The following is a 16,929-nucleotide window of genomic DNA, read 5'->3' on the forward strand; positions in this document are numbered from 1 at the left end:
CTTCTTTCCTTTTTTAGCCTTCCCTTTAAGCTGCATGAAAAAGAATATGATTATGTATGAACGTTTGAGTAACAAAGCTTTTGAATAAAGTGAAACATCGTCATCTGCAACAAGCTTTTAATGGCAGAAGATTAGCAAAGAAAGCCTGGATGTACAAACTTTCTTCTGCTAGCATTTTTTAAATATGTTAATGAAAATTAGTCTTCATTAAAGCCATAACTAAATTGAACGTTTTGCTTGGTTCACTATTTATTAAAATCCTTACCTTCTTCTTCTCGGCTCGGTTGGCGAGCACTTCTTTCCACGCGTGCTGTATGACTCTCGCGGCGTGATCCATTAGGAACTTGTTCATCTTCTCCGTCATCTCCTGGTGGTATTCCGCTTCACGCTCGGCCATCAACGGAATGTACTCGACGTCTTGTTCTGCCAGTTGTTTCTGTTGGTTGAAAAATAGTTACATAAAAGACCCATTTTACCTATTTTTTTTACGAAAGGAAATGTTTCTAAATGTATGGAGCACCGGTCCAATCTTTTATACGCGGGCGGTGATTGATTAATGACGTTTGACATGTTTATTTGTCTTAAATCTATGGTTTACGGTAATTTTTGGTCACATAGTTTCTGAATTAGCGAGACGTCATATTGAAAGTCAATGTAACTCATTGATAAATAACAAATTGGTATAAGAAAAGTATGCATTTAAGCAATTCATCAAACATCTCGTTTACATAATTCAAAACGATAAATTGGAACGAATTTATTATAAACCTTTGCCACCTTACTATAAAACGTGGCTTTAAGAAGTACCCGCTTTAGAAATAGGTTTAGTACACTAATTTTGTTCGGGACGGTGGTTTAAAAGTGGTACAAAAGCTGGTACTTTTATAAAATCACATTTTATAATAAGGTGGCTTATATCTCATATTTCCATCAATAAAAAAACCACAAACCTCCAACTCCTCGCATTTTTCCACTTCTTCATCATACTTCTGCGAAAACTCGTCGAATTCTACCTGCTTGTCACTCATCTCGAGGTCATACTTCTGTAGCCATGACAGCAACTGCGTTTCCACTTTGAATCTTTGTAAATAAATTGGTAATTAGCGATATTTTCTAAGCGTTGATGAGTATCCCTTGCTTATCATCATCATCCTCCGAGCCTTTTTCCCAAACTATGATGGGGTCGGCTTCCAGTCTTACCGGATGTAGCTGAGTACTAGTGCTTTACGAGGAGCGACTGCCCTGCCTGACCTCCTCAACCCAGTTACCCGGGCAACCCAATACCCCTTGGTTAGACTGGTGTCAGACTTACTGGCTTCTGACTACCCGTAACGACTGCCAAGGATTGACGACAAGGATGTATGGCGTTAGTCCTACATTGCACGAGTGGCTTCCCTGGCGACTGGCAGGCTGTCTAGGAATATCTCTGTTCTCATTAATGTTCTTGCTCTATCATGTTGTTATCATTATTATTTCTTTTTTCTTTTGCTTTGTATAACTTGGTTTGTTTAATTTATTAACTTCTTAAAATAGTTTGTATAATAATTTTCTCTTATAACTTCCTAGTTCAACTTGCATTGTATAACTTTCTCAGAGTCAACCCAAAAAATTTGTAAGCATTTCTTTTTCACGTTATTATCGTATGTATCAATACATACAAATTGTAACACCTATTATGTTTTTTAAAAGAGTAACCATGGAGTTTCTTGCCCGTTCTTCTCCATAGGAAGCTACTTTTTGAATGGGCAACTAGAATCAAACTTATTTATAATATTGACGTTCATAAGTGCTTGTAAAAGCCTACATGAAATAAATGATTTGATTTGAGGATGTTCTATGACAGCCGGGACCTACAGTTTAACGTGCCATCCGAAACACAGTCATTGGTGTCTAAGATATACTTAGAAAATACATAAAAACTTAGAAAAGTTGCATTGGTACTTGCCTGACCTGGAATCGAACCCGCGCCCTCATACTCGAGAGGTTGGTTCTTTGCCCACTAGGCCACCACGACTTCATTAGTAGTATAGAGTATCCCTTGCTTATAGATAGTCTAAATCCTACATACGCCTTTGCCTGTAGGCACTAGAACATAATGTCTCCTAAAGGTAATATTACCGTGGGGCTGCCGAGCAGACGATGTCCCACCTAATCGCGTGTCCACTGTGCCCTGAAACTTGCTCGCAGGAGGACTTAATGAGCGCATCCGGCCGTGCTCTCGCTGTGGCGGCATATTGGGCTGACATAGTGTAGTCTCAATATATGACATGTCATCGACACGCAAGAAGAAGAAGAATATTACCGTCGTGCCCTCTGATTCTTTTCTTCAATGAGGTGATTCCTCAACAGCTGTTCGTAAGCTTCCCGACTCTCCACCTCCTCTTCTTTCAACATCTCATTCTTGACTGCGTGGGTCCGAGTCGCCAGTACCATCTGACGTTCTGAATCCAAACTAGAAAAAACTAATATTAGTTTAACGATTTCTACATTTTGAAAGAATCTAGATCTTCGTTAACAGACACTCCTTACATCTTCTTTTTAAGCTTAACAGTAGCATCATGGCTGAGTAGAACTAGTTCATGTTCCAACTTAGCGATAATTTCTGCTTTCAACGCCATGGTCTGCTCGAAGCGCTCAGTCTCGTCTTTTAAGGTAGCTGAGTATTCTGATAAATAAGAATGCTTTAGATTAGTGTTTGATTTACATTGGCTTACAATAATTGCAGTAATGAATACACAATTGAACTAATAAATACTTTTCTCTACAGCTTTCTTACCTTTGATATTTGCAATGAGACGCTCGTTAGAAGATTCCAATTTCCTCGTGTTAATCTTAGCAGACAGTTCTTCTGCGGCCGTGGTCTCCATCTGCTTTACCATTAGCTCTCTAAAATGTTCAAATTCTAGCAGAAACTCGTATCCGGGTGTTATGGCGGATATCTAGAATCGTAAATTATTATCAATAACCTATTCGTTCGCTGCAAGCTTTGATGAATTAAGGACGTGGCACATTACAGCAGCACCGCAACAGCACGGCTCCACACCAGCATTTAAGTTGTCATTCAATTTAGAGCATTAAATCGTGTATATTATATTATATTTCGTAATGTCAATATGAAAAAGCCAACGGCGAGCAGTCAGCGTGCTTGTCGCTTCCACACAACTCGACTCGCCGCCCGCGTGCTGCAAGCGAGCGGTCCTCATGCGTACAGCGCGCTGACGGCGTGCTAATTGCGCGCCGACTCCGAGCCGGCAGCGAAACAACGTCATTACGTCGTGTTCAATCATAATCGTCTTAAAATAATATTGAGTTTGCGGTGACAGCAAGCTTACACCTCGCGGCCGGCGCGCCGACGGCAAGCGGACAGCGCGTGGTTGGCGCGCTGGCAGCTAGCCATAGTCTTAATTCGAGGCGACGCCGTGCTGCAGCCGTGCTGTTGCGGAGCTGCTATAATGTGCCACAAGCTTTATAGTACCTACTATTATTTTATTCGCAAAAGACATAAAAATAATTAACTTACGGCATTATCTTCATCATCTCTTATCTGGAATAAATTGTCAAAATTATAGGATTCGTTGTATTTCCTTAGGAAAAAAAAGAACAAACGAAGAGTAAAGCAATAATAAAGTTCAATATGTACCTAATACTTGAACTATAATTTCGAAGATCAAACTTACCTTGGCGATCATTTCATCAATCTTTGGCCTGAGCTCAGGATAACTATTCATTATGTAGAGCAAGTGGCCGAGTTCAGGGTTCAGGCGGTTTTTCAGCGATAAATCACCCTAGAAACAGGAATAACAGATTTTTATCTTATTCATTATCTTATTAAAAACGAGAACAGTCTACGTAAAGAAAGGGCCAACGTTACAGAAAGGTTTAATAAAACTTACAGCTTTCAAATCTTCCATGACAGCGACATTCAAAAGACTGGCAGAAAACAGAGGGTTATCATACTGCTCGAAGATAAAGATCAGGTCGTCCATATGGGCCGGGCTTAAGACATTGTTCAAGGTCCGGTATTCCTGGACAAGGTCTGGTAAGCAGATTGCTAGCTTGCATTTGTAGATGGCTTCGTCTAGGATCTTTGTGATGCGCTCGCATTGTATGCTGCATTCTAGGTCGATTGGTGATGCCGCTGGAATGAACAGTATGGTTAAGTATTTTACCGAACTTAGTATTAAGTAATCTGTGATATTACGATGTACTATGCTGGAATTTGTTGAGCGTGCCTATCATCTATCTGCAGGAACTTTAATCACAAAATGTGTGTCTTGTAACCCCTGAGATTAAGACAGACTTTGATATTAGTTTCTTTAAAGTAGTATGATTAATTATGATAAATCCAGATAGAGTGATAACTCTCAGGGATTAAATAATACCTATTATTGTTCTTCATGAGAAAGTCTACTAACCATTGTCTTTCGTCAAGTCCATTTCTTTATCCCTTTCAGCGCTTGCAGCCGATCTGCTGCTAGTTTTAGAACTGTCAGAGTATGTAGATGTGGACTGTATAGTCCCAGTAGCCGACGGAGCGTCCATGTTTATTACTATTTATTTATTTCCAAAATAAAATATTGTTCCACTTGTGTTGATCACAACTTTCAGATCAAATTAACAAAGTTAACCATGGTAACCGTAGCTATGGATACTGTTTTCTTATTTTTCTGCTGTCATCGATATTATTGTAAGCCAGTAACGTTGGTTTATGGTAATAAGATTATAATTTATCGGAAAATATTTTGGGGGAACGTTATTATATTTTATGGAAAAATATTTTAGGCGTTGCAATAAAAATATTAACTGCTTCAGCAGAATAATTTACTTTCTCACATTGTTGCTGGTGGAAAATGTTCTTGTTTTAATAGCTGAGTTACAATAAATTAAAAATGGAATGCGAATTTTGATTCTCTTCTACAAGGAATTAATTAACCTGATCTTCAATTATATAGTACATAAATAGTTAGGTATGTAGATACCTACTGAACGAACGAACGGATATTTACTAAACAATATCTACCACACATTGTAGCTGCCTAGGTAAAACGCTATATGTATAATCAATAACAGGTAAACACATGCCATGTCAACGCGATAGTTCTTGTTTGTTCAATAAGTACTTAACTGCATATCAGGGACTAGCTGATAGAGTCCACGAGACACATTTTACATTGTTTCTACTTAAAGGTAAGAATTTCTGTTCCAAAATATTTTGTTTCTTACAGAAGGTACTTTAATTATGATACTATGTAGGTAGGTACCTATGCGGGTACCTATATTGTGATTAATATGATTCTATCAAAGTGGTAATGTTAGAAAGGCCAATGTTATACTTAAAGTATCTACCAGCACTCAAAGCCAAAAGCGTCAATTGAACTTAGGCGGGATAGTACCCAAACCTGCCCAACGTGTGCCCAACTTATTAGCTATATACCTTCTTGTGTTAAGTAGAAGAAAAAGTGGCGATAAATAAACGTCCTAGCAGCACAGCATCCCAACAGAATTATAAATTTTCAATTTCAACTCCTTAATCTTTTTTTCAGCAAGATAAACCGTCAAAATGGGCAAAAAAGGCAAAGTGAACAAATTGGCGAAGATGTCAGATGAGGAGAGAGCTCGGTACCTGCAGCATCGAGCTGATATGGAGGAGGAAGCTCGAAGAAGGAAGCAGGAACTTATCCATAGGTTCATCAAGGTCATCTATAAATTATATTTTTCTCTAAAGCAAAGAGGCCCGAGCCCTGCAGGAAGATAAAAATACTGATAATGATGATGATAAAGTCTGTAGAACACAACTTTTTAAAAGCTTAATTAACCATTTCAAACAAAGAAACAAAAAAGAGGCAGTACCTATCAAAAATTATCAACTACCTGGTTCTAATTTCTGATTCAAATTCAAATACCAAATGCTAAGTAACAATATATAGCTGATCTCCATTTTTATCTGACTTTGAGACTAAACAAAGAAATTTAGGTACAACCCAAGAATCCACCAAACTAATACCTAATTTCACCAACTCTGCTACTATTTACAGAACAAACTCGATAAAGAAGAAGCCTACAGTCGTCTGAACACAGCGAAAATAAATCAGCAATGGCGGTTCATACTGCGCAAGATAAAATGCAAACAAATGGCGACCGATATACAGGTAAACCCATTTATTGTTATTTATTGTCGATTGATAGGGTTTTACGTTTTAATTATCCTGTTTTGGTTGATTTAATGTTATTTACGTAGATATTGTGATGGAACATGAAAAATTTGATTTTGTAAGTATTTAGGTACATAGAAATGTCTTTGAAAAGAAAGTTCATCTAAAGAATAATGTAATTACCTTTTTGCATGACTTGCCAGTTGCCTACATAATTTCAATTCTCTGGTTTGACTTCATCTGAATTTAATGATATTAATAATCGTTTACTTTTATCGCTTTCCATTCCTGGCCTTCTTAGTACGGTAGGTACCTACCTAGTTCCCCCAATTCTATAGTTAGGTACCGTTCTCAGGCAAAGTAAGTAACTTTGCCGAAGAAATCGGTCTACTCTAAAGAAATACTTTTTTTAGAACATGCTGCTTAGCTTTAATTTCCTGTTGGAGCGCAAAAATCGTCTGCTCACAGCTCTGATGAAAGCGACGAATGACTCCGACGAACAGCACCGAAGAGCGTTCCAGGCACATACTGAAAACGTCAGCTATTTTTTGAGTAAGAACATTTTTTTCTGTGATAGAATAAATACTACTTGCGTCTATGTATCTAGCTGTTTTATTTCAAATTAAGAACATAACTAAAGTGCGCGCCATAACTCAAATCCGGCGGGAAAATTGTCGAACTATTTATCATCACATGTCAATAGCATAGACTAGCGCTACAGCCGGATTTAGTTATGGCTTGGCTTGTACTCTAATAAGTCTATTGAAATCATTCCAGACATAGGATACCAACGCTTAGACAAGTTACAAGCTGAATATGACCACCAGAAGAACACTCTTCTTGAGAATTGGGATAAAGAGGAGATGGAACTAGTAGACGGTCAGGACCGAGCCGAGTTTAAGCTGAAGCTGGTCGCTTACATACAGGATCGAGACTTTCAGATTTTGAAAAAGGATATAGAAACGCAGAGGGCTACTGAGAAGAATGATGCGAGACTTGAGGTAAGGGAAACACAAAACAAACTTTAAAAACCTTATAAAGGCTGAGCTATGTGTATGGGAGATAATTAAGTACGCAATTTAAAGTCTAGTTAGAGAAGGCACCTATGCAAGCTCTGGATTTTGCGTGAAAATCTACGATGATTTCGGTAAAAATAAAGATAGGTATTCAAATATGTAGTTTATTACTGATTTTAAATAAAATTGATATAATAAAGAACAATGGTTCGTGATTAAAAAGGCACTGTCTATGGCTAGAACTTCAAGTCATCTTTCCAGTCGTCGCAATTAGCTCTCCCTTTCTCCGATAAACATATCAATAGGTTTTTCGAGAACTCGCACTTGTCTTCCGTATTTTCTGAAACAGTTTAAAGCAGTTCTAATAATGATCTATTTTAGTTAAATAAAAATCGTCAAAGCGTCAAATTGAGAACTTCCTTTTTTGGGATGTCGGAAAATACACATAGGTAAAATAAAACCAATTACTTGTCTTAAATGCAACTGAAACTTTCACCTCTGGGTATACAGTCAATAAAAATATATATGTAACGTCGGCGCAACAGAAATTAATACAACTAATTACTGATAGTCAATAAATTAAAGATTGCTGTCAAGACTCTCTAGCTGATCTTAGGGAAGTAGGCACTACATACCATTATCCAAGATCTGGAAGCACTCTTCTATGGACTCCTGTAGGAAATCCCTCAAGTCTTCGTTCTTAACATCCTTGGTGATCGCATGAGTCACCAGATATCTGTCTGGCATACCATCTTCCCCTGTCTAAGAGGGAATTAAAACATTAATCTCATCAGCTGCTAGTCGTTCATTGGACTCATCAACAGCAATTCGTGGGAGATTGTTTTAATTATAATCACACATTGTAGCACTGGTATTAATTAAACCAAAGTGGATCATGTTAACTTTATAGGATACCAAGATAGACGTCGATTAACTGGCTGTTTCCCGCGGTTTCACCCGCATCTCGAAGGTACTACGTCCCTTACCCGGATAAAAAATAGGCAATGGGGTTAGCTAGCTGCCCAAAATTGGAAGATTTTTCAAATAGGTTCAGTTTCGGAGCCTTTCGGAGGGAACAATCAAACGAAATATGTTTCGTTTGTTTCCATATTATGGTATCCTCTTTATTCCAATAGTATGGTATATCAGTATAGTATAGTAAAGTATCTAGCTATAAAGTTTTTTTTTTATATAGGTTGAAAAATAATGCAAATGAAGACGTACTAACCATCTCTAAATTCTCCAAGAAGCAGTGCAAAGCACAAGCTTTATTATCCGTCTCCTTATTAGAGCTATTCTCTGTTGAATTCCTCTCATCAGATCGAAAGCTGTCTTCGTAGCCAGAGATTTTGTGACTATTTGGGTTGTATTGAGTTCTTTGACCAGAGTTTTCTGGACGCCTCTCCCTCTTGTACCTCCTTGGTGTTTGAGTCGTTGAGTGATAGTTGTTGTATTGGTCCATTCCCTGATAAAACGTAAACCTAACATCATTACGACAAATAACAATTTTGGATACGGGTTATATGTCCATGATATATAGAAAAATCGTGATAATGAAGGAAAGTAAATTAATAGAAATTACTCACGCCTCCAAATTCATCGCTTCGCGGAAAGTCTTCTCTGCCGTTGAAATAATCTTCTCTTCCAAACCTGTCGTCACGGTTATTGGCCATATCATTCCTGTTATTCTGATTGCCCATTCTATTTCTGCCTCCCGATCTATCATTGCTACTGCTCATTCTATCATCATCCCTGTTTCTCCTGTTATCATTCCTATCCATTCTATCGTCGCTTCTTCCCATCATATCATTCCTATCCCTCATGCTACTGCCTCCCTTTCTATCTTTACCACCCATTCTGTCATCTCTACTGCTTTTATTTTCTCTACTTCCTATCCGACCTCTTTCCCAGTCACTTCTCTGTATTTGACCTCGGGAGTCTTTCCAGTCTTGATCAGAGTTTCCTCTGCTTGAGTTACGCCCTTCTTGCAATTTCAAACATTTCTTGTAAATGTTCTTCAGTTCGGCTTCTTTCGGCCCTCCGCTCGATCGACAATTCAAAGCCTAAATAACACACGAGGATTGTTATAAGTATAGTACCTACGTTATATTTGGTAGTTACTCAGATTCTCAATTATTTTTTTTTACAAACATACGGCAAGAAACAGCGAACAATTGCATCTGCGTAATGGGGCAAATCGATAGATTTTTTTTGATCCATCTTCTTTATTTTACTATAGGATGCAAACCTTCAATTGTAATCCTTCAACAAGATCGTTAAATTACCTAACCAAATATAAATTTTACTCACATAACTCTCTGCTACTATTAAGCAGAATATAAGCACGTGGTACTTGACAAGGCACATGTTGACGACCACAGCAGCACAAACAATGTCACCTGGTGGTCATGGAACACCGTATATATAATAACGGCGTCCACGCATCACTCACCACAGACACAAAAGGTGACAAGCTCCATCCAAATATGACTAATTGTCGGGTGACATGCGCACTGTACTTAATGCGCTTTTGAATTAAGTGGACTCGATATTTTTATGGAAGTTGTGGGTTTTGTGTGATATACATTCTCGTCTTCCTTGCATACCAAAACATCAGCCCTCGGTGTAGTAGGGCCGCTGTCCCTTTTGGGAACAGTCCTGAGCACCGGCAGAGTTAGTCTAGGGAGACTAAATTAATCTTAGACTAGATCTTCAGGTGTTTGGACTTGATTATTCAAGCAGACTATTCCTATAATCGAAGCTGGCTCCCTGATAAAAATCATGGAATACTCTTTATCAAGGATAGGAATCTCTCTATTCCTGCAATAGGACATCAAATAAATTCTAGTATACTTAGTTCATTTTACCTATCCCCAAGTACCGTTCCATATTAAAACGTACATAGGTACCTATTTACTGTCCTTATCCAGCATGATATCAGACAAGTCATCAGTCACGGCTGTCAGGCTGTCAGGGCTACATGGTCGGCTCCGGACCACGGCCACTAATTACAGGAAAACCTCATGTGGCCAGTTGGAAATTGCAATATTATACCACTTCTATAACGAGTATATCAGAAATAAGTATGTTGTGATGTTCAATTAGTATTTTTTATGTATTTAGTTGTCTCGGTTAAGATTTTATCTGGCTCTAATTTTTATGCCATTGTCATATATGAGAATTACAGAAAATCTAAACAAGCTTAACTAGGTACATTTTGATGTCCTTCTCGATTAACAATACCTACATACGTGCCACAACCGCGATCATTAACACTAGAAAGACCGAAATTTTTAACTACCTACAAAGACCAAGTGGGGTCAAATGACCCATTCATGGGTTGTAATGTTTTATTCGTGTATTATCGTTTTATTTTTTATTGATTAACATCTAATAGAAAATAAAAGACTTTAATAGTAATTAAACATCCATTATGTGATATAAAAATGAAAAAAAAATGGCACATTTTTGATGTTTTAGCTCCATGTTTACATTACAAGAACCACACAAAGGCTTTTTACAACTAATACAAGATTTGTTGGTTTTGTCTGCATTTTTGCACGTAACAATGACGTGACACCGTTTTCTCTTTTGGCTACGTTCTTCTTCAGGGTCTGGGGTATGCTATTATCGGGCTGTGAAGTACCTAGATGGCGTCATCAGGGAGTGGGTATCTCGGGCGATAAACTCCCTTGCCAAGTCAAGAATGACCTTTTTTCTCGGATTTTTGTACAAAATCTAAGAATTGGTTGCTGCCAAATTCATAATATCATGAAACACTTGTAAGGGCCAACGAGCAGAAGCTGCTTTGACACTATATTTCTTGGTCATTTGATCAATTACGCCCAGGTACTCCAAATTTCGTAGCATCGTAAAACTTCACCATGTTCGGCTTCTTTTTTGCTTCTTCTGGATCAACAAATACATAAGAGTGAAGTGAACTAAGAATCATAAATGATTTTGAAGGTTTTCCTTGATAAACTGTATGTGCGCAGGTTTCAGAGTTGTGAATATGTGTTTCATATAAACTGAGGGTTGCATTTTTTTATAGTAGCTAGAATATCTCTTCGTATTTTGTTTACCGTACCAACTATTGATGTACGTTTTTCAATTAGCTTTTTGATAAACTTATACTGGTAAAAAAAATATCAGTTGTTATATTTCGACCACTATTCAAGTATGAGTCCATTAGTAGCAATACAACGCACTCGCCTAAACTTTGATTTTGTGGATGGCCTTCATCTCTCCCTAAATATGGGAAACCATAACATAAGCACTTTGAATCAACATCAATGCAAATATTTTAGTTTAACTACCCACAATAAGGTGTGTAGTGGTGTCAAATGACCACTGCGGTCTTTCTAGGTAGATGATAATTTTTAATTCGTATTTATCTTGCTTTCGGTATCGACACATCAGAATAATGTAAAGAATTACGAAATATTAAAAGTCATAAAACCACAGCGATTTCAATGCTTTGGTTTTGAAAATATGATTGATCAAAAACTTCATTGGAGTCATTTGACCACTCTGGTCTTTCTAGTGTTAAGGACATTTTAAAATAGCTTACAACCTAGCCTACAATTAATATTATTTATTGCTTCTAGGAGCATAGTTGCAAAGTAGGTATCTACAAATATAATGTCTGGGGATTGTTTTTTGAAGCGTAAAATTCGCATAACGTGCAAGCTCATGTAGATAATTCAATTATGAAACTCCTACAATTTGTTCAGGGCAATCCACTGAGTTTTACAGTCTACATTCTATAGCCGCATAGAATTTAAACTTCCTGTTTATTTAGTGCGTAAAACTGTATACCGTAGTATGTCTATCCTAGTCATTCTGTCATTCTCGCAATCAATGATAACTTGGAGAGCATGTACTTACACCCATTTGACCGTACCATTACCTACCTATTGGTGAAATAAAATATTTAAAAAACCATAAAAGTAATTTTGTGATAAATAAATAAATGATAGTATTTCATTTGGGAATACATACTTATTCTCTTTATTTAACACTGTTTTTTTTAACCAACTTTAGTGACAGAAAACCACTGCAGCTTTCAAAGTTATAATTGGTTATCAGGGTGTGTCTATTTTTTGAACATCTTAATTCCAGCATGAAGAGGATCTGCTAAGCTTCTGCACGCCCAAGCAGTTGGTAATCGAGATGTACTGGACCAAACTCCGTGAGGTCTACAAGTCGTATCAAGAGGAGCACGAGCCCATCATGAGCCACTACCACAGCCTGCGAGAGAAGGACGACTTCTACCAGAAGGAGATCGCTAAGAACGACTACCAGATACAACTTGCTAGTGTAAGAGATTGCCTACTTGAATAGGCAATTAATGTAGGTAATGTCAAAGGTTAAAGAGCGTCGGGTTCTGCAAGATGGTCTTAGGCTACTTAGGCTAGATAACACAACAGACTAAAGTAGACATTGAGTTCGACTGAAACAATTTTCATAAATGGCGTTCTAATTTGTTATTGCCCCAAAATCTACACACACATGGTAAATATAACGCAACTTAATTGTGTGAGGACCTTGATGAATGGAGGGACCCAATACAAAAGCCAGAACAAATCAGCATTGCGACATTAAAGTGCGCAGCAGCACGAAGATTTTACATCCTAAACAAAAAATATGAATTTGATTTGCTTGCTCCAGATACTTCCATAAAGTTTCCATAGATACTTACCATGGAATTCACTTGTCCACCCTATACATGTACCTACCTATCCTCCAATTCCTCAGGAAAACTTGATGAACCTGCAACACGAATGGCAGAAGACGACGAGCACTATGACCGATAAACTGACGCGCATGGCGAGCCGCAAGGAGGAACTGACACGCAAGTATCTTCAGATGAAGAGGGACTCCAAGGTGGAGAGCAGTAAAAGCAGCCACGATCTTAACATCATGGTTAATGCCAGCCAGGATGCTATAAAGGTTACACATGCAAAAGTATTTATTAAAACTTTTTCAGTTTTCATTATACAGAGAAGAAAGGATAGTATGAGAAGAGGCCTGTGCACTGCAGTGGAACAATAGACAGTCGTCATTGTCGCTGCTTGTAATATTCATTTTTAAATATAAATACTTAGACTAAAATAATATTTTCAGCATCTTGAAGACATGTGTGATAAAGTGAACAAAATACTGCAGCTGGCAGAAATCTGCAGCAAGTATGAGCACGAGGGTGACAAGCTCACTGATGATGCGAAGTACGACATCGAATCCGTTGACTTCGAACATCTGGACAAAGATATGATCGTAAGTAACAGATACTACTTGGGCACTTAAGTAATTCTTTGACTACTCTACTTTTAAAAATATGTAGGTACTAGGAACCTAAGAACCTAAGAACCATTTGGAACCTTTTTATTACTTTACAGAATGAATGCAAAGAATACAGTAAAATGGACAAGTTCCTGCTCAAAGTTAACAGGGCTAAGGTCCAGGCTCTCTGTTTGAAGACCGAAAAGGCGAAGTTGGCGAAGGAGAACATTCAGTTGAAGAACTACATCAAGAGATACTTGACGGACTTGGCACTGAAGGGAAGAGATCGGCCGTTAAGCATGAAGATACGCACGGAGCCGCCGAAAGTGGATACCAAAATCCTGTATGTACTACTTATTTGTGTGATATCCCCTGAATTATATTTAGCAAAGTATGGACATTATCAACACCCAGGTAGTCTCTTAATAACCAATAGGCCTCACAAGTTAAACGTGAATGCCCAACGTCGCGTTAGATATTGCGTTAATTTTAACGGGACGAAGTGACTGGCTGGTCATATTTCCAATGGTCAACGTTGCAATGACCATTGTTTGCGATAAGCCGTCAAATTAATGTAAACGAAAATGACAAATGTTTAACGGCAATGCGAATACCGTTGTCAATGCACCTGCGTTGAACGTCCATCATCGCGATAATTAACGGCATTTTATATCATTGTGGATACTGTACACACAGCCGAAGTCGTAAACCCTCTTCAGTGCTAACACTGCACTGCTAACATATAACAATTACTTACAACAACATTCGATGGTACATAGATACTGCGATTTGCAACAAATAGAATTCTTGATAAATAATGTATCTGTCTGTTCAGGAATCGTCCAGTAACGTGCATAGAAGGTGCACTCTCGAACGCAGTGCAGCATGAGAAGCGTATGCGTAACATCGAGCGACGCAACAAGGATAGCGACATCAGAGCATACCCGCGCGTACAATGCTGGCTGCAGTCTGCATGATACACGAACATACGTACTTCTTCGTGCCCTGTTCCCAATTTGAATTTTAACATATTTTATGTGCTTTCAATCATTCATAATTGACCAATGGTGTCAAATATTCTAGTCAATTAGATATAAGTTGCATTTTATTTTGAATATGATAATCAATCCATATTTTATTAATAATTAATTTAACGTTTGAATGCATAACTTATTAGACATTGTGTATTCCAAAGTTTGTCTTTCTGTTCCCAATTTGAAATTTAACATATTTTATGTGCTTTCAATCATTCATAATTGACCAATGGTGTCAAATATTCTAGTCAATTAGATATAAGTTGCATTTTATTTTGAATATGATAATCAATCCATATTTTATTAATAATTAATTTAACGTTTGAATGCATAACTTATTAGACATTGTGTATTCCAAAGTTTGTCTGTCTGGGTATAATTTATTTAAGCCGAAATATGTGTCAATTAAAGTTGTCAATTATTAAATATAATAAAGGAAATCATGATAATATAATAGTTTTAATGCTACTCAGACTCATCAATTTTTGGGTCAGGTCATATAGCATAAGCCTACTCTTTGAAAATCAAGTGTGACCAGCTGTTTAAGATTAGACAGTTGCAGAAGTCTAATTAAAGTAAGTAGGTACATTATAACAATTCTATCTAAAAGATTGGTAGCAGACATCAAAGATGCATCACATGTAACTTGTTCGTTTTAAAGTTAAATAGTAAGATTATCGAATGAGAACACATTTTTATATTAAAAAACTTATATTGAGTAAAGCTAAAGTATTAAATAAGAGAATGTACAAAACGCCAATTAAATTAGCTCAAAAGGGTCCTTATTACATATCCTTGATTACCCATCTCGTATGTGCAGATTAATACATAACATAAAAGATTTTATTATCATATTTGAAAATTAAAATTATCAAGCTTTTTCGCTGTGAATGTTTTCAACGTACACTTCAAATGAATGTCAATTAAAGATGGCAATAAATGAACAAACATTGAGATTAGGAACAGAAAACTAATAAGTAGTATGAAACTTCATATCAACTGAAAACATGGAACTCAATATACATTACCAAGATACAATGAATGTCCAGTAAAAAATGGAATATCTGCATCACACTCATAAAGTGTAGAATTCTGCTTCACATGACAAAGATGTAAGTATCTTATTCTAAAATAAGGCCATTTCATTAACTTTAGTAGTCCATTGGAGTTACACCAGCCATAGAACTCTTCCCGGATTCCACAGCACCATCATCACCCAAGTTCCACGGTTCGTCTATCGCCACCAGCAACCTCGTTAAAGCTTTGTGACCCTCCAAATCAATATTTTTTGTGAGTTCATCATCGAATGGAACATATTCTTCACAAACCACGTTCTTCCCCTGCGCAACTCCGTGAATTTCGTACCAACCTTCTAAAGGCTCATCCAACGGCCGCTTTAACTTTATAAGAACCTCCTGGTCGTCCACTGTTTTGACATAGAAACCTTCGGTGGCAGAAACTTTGGTAACTTTACCCCATAGCGTGACTTTCGCGCCGTTTTTTTGCGCGAGGTTACCGGCACTCACATACGGAACAAATTCATCGTTGTCTGGATACTGGTTGTCTTCAAAATCATCGTGGTCTGCCATTTTTGGAGTAAGTTGAGTTTAAGAGTTAATTTCAACACCACAACGGAATTTTACTTTAAAATAGTTATAAGTTCAACAAGACTCGACTCGTTTTTGTTTGACGTTTCTCGACATTTGATTTGACGCGATTTAATTTTTAATGGCATGGCCCTCTAGCCTTTGTGCCAATGACGCAAATGACAGCTTTATGTGTGTTGCCATTTTACTTCATCATCATCATCATCATCATCATCATCAGCCTATAGCAGTCCACTGCTGGACATAGGCCTCTCCAAGTGCACGCCACTGAGATCGATTTTCGGCTGCTCGCATTTTACTTATCTGTTTGTTTTTAAATACCTATTATTTCATTATACCAGACGCATTGAACGCGGCCATTTATGGGCCATTTAATCTCGAATTTGACTGATTTTGATAAAAACATAAACTATTAATACGATAGAATAAAATCGTGCACATTTTGATAAAATCTTACGGTTCTTTTACATGTTATATACTAAGGGTCAATTCCCACTGAAAGAGCAGCGGCCGGCAGCGGCCGTAAATGCAAGTAATTGAGCGCGAGCGCCGCGCTCTTACATTGTCCGTGCTCTGACCCTAAGAGTATTACATCACGCTCATCTTATCCGCCGACGCCGAAACCAGGATACCTTAAGGCCCAAGTCACACCAGAATGCTCGAATGGCAGCGGCCGGCAGCTTGTAGCAGTGGCGAGCCCCACTTTCAGTTCAGTGCGAAATATTTTAAACTCTAACTACAGACTTAAAAGACCAGTATCGCTTGAAAAAGTAACGCGTTCGCCGGAAACATCAAGACAAGATGCGAGCGACCGCTGCCATTCCGACGTGACTTGAGC

General features: G+C 37.7%; 4 protein-coding genes across 4 annotated transcripts; 1 reads left to right on the forward strand and 3 right to left on the reverse strand.

Moving 5' to 3' along the window:
• Window positions 1-150: 150 nt before the first annotated feature.
• LOC124637740 (dynein regulatory complex protein 10-like) lies at window positions 151-4,587 on the reverse strand. The gene is made up of 8 exons (XM_047174378.1): window positions 4,416-4,587; window positions 3,894-4,138; window positions 3,678-3,785; window positions 2,777-2,939; window positions 2,530-2,665; window positions 2,303-2,452; window positions 951-1,080; window positions 151-436 (listed from the first exon to the last, which is right to left on the reverse strand). The coding sequence occupies exons 1-8, from the start codon at window positions 4,540-4,542 to the stop codon at window positions 188-190; spliced, it is 1,308 nt and encodes a 435-aa protein (XP_047030334.1). The 5' UTR covers window positions 4,543-4,587; the 3' UTR covers window positions 151-187.
• Window positions 4,588-5,097: 510 nt separating this feature from the next.
• On the forward strand, window positions 5,098-14,933 carry LOC124637661 (dynein regulatory complex subunit 2). Its single transcript, XM_047174273.1, has 10 exons — window positions 5,098-5,187; window positions 5,544-5,695; window positions 6,036-6,149; window positions 6,566-6,704; window positions 6,930-7,153; window positions 12,290-12,487; window positions 12,926-13,120; window positions 13,295-13,444; window positions 13,567-13,793; window positions 14,286-14,933. The coding sequence occupies exons 2-10, from the start codon at window positions 5,561-5,563 to the stop codon at window positions 14,425-14,427; spliced, it is 1,524 nt and encodes a 507-aa protein (XP_047030229.1). The 5' UTR covers window positions 5,098-5,187; window positions 5,544-5,560; the 3' UTR covers window positions 14,428-14,933.
• LOC124637662 (odorant-binding protein 59a) lies at window positions 7,319-9,952 on the reverse strand. The gene is made up of 5 exons (XM_047174274.1): window positions 9,479-9,952; window positions 8,755-9,231; window positions 8,397-8,633; window positions 7,804-7,930; window positions 7,319-7,508 (listed from the first exon to the last, which is right to left on the reverse strand). The coding sequence occupies exons 1-5, from the start codon at window positions 9,533-9,535 to the stop codon at window positions 7,405-7,407; spliced, it is 1,002 nt and encodes a 333-aa protein (XP_047030230.1). The 5' UTR covers window positions 9,536-9,952; the 3' UTR covers window positions 7,319-7,404.
• A 243-nt stretch (window positions 14,934-15,176) lies between the features above and the next one.
• LOC124637663 lies at window positions 15,177-16,193 on the reverse strand. Its single transcript, XM_047174276.1, has one exon. The coding sequence runs from the start codon at window positions 16,071-16,073 to the stop codon at window positions 15,636-15,638; it is 438 nt and encodes a 145-aa protein (XP_047030232.1). The 5' UTR covers window positions 16,074-16,193; the 3' UTR covers window positions 15,177-15,635.
• Window positions 16,194-16,929: the final 736 nt, after the last annotated feature.

The sequence above is a fragment of the Helicoverpa zea genome, chromosome 16 (assembly GCF_022581195.2).
Source record: "Helicoverpa zea isolate HzStark_Cry1AcR chromosome 16, ilHelZeax1.1, whole genome shotgun sequence".
NCBI classification, from domain to species: Eukaryota; Metazoa; Arthropoda; class Insecta; order Lepidoptera; family Noctuidae; genus Helicoverpa; species Helicoverpa zea.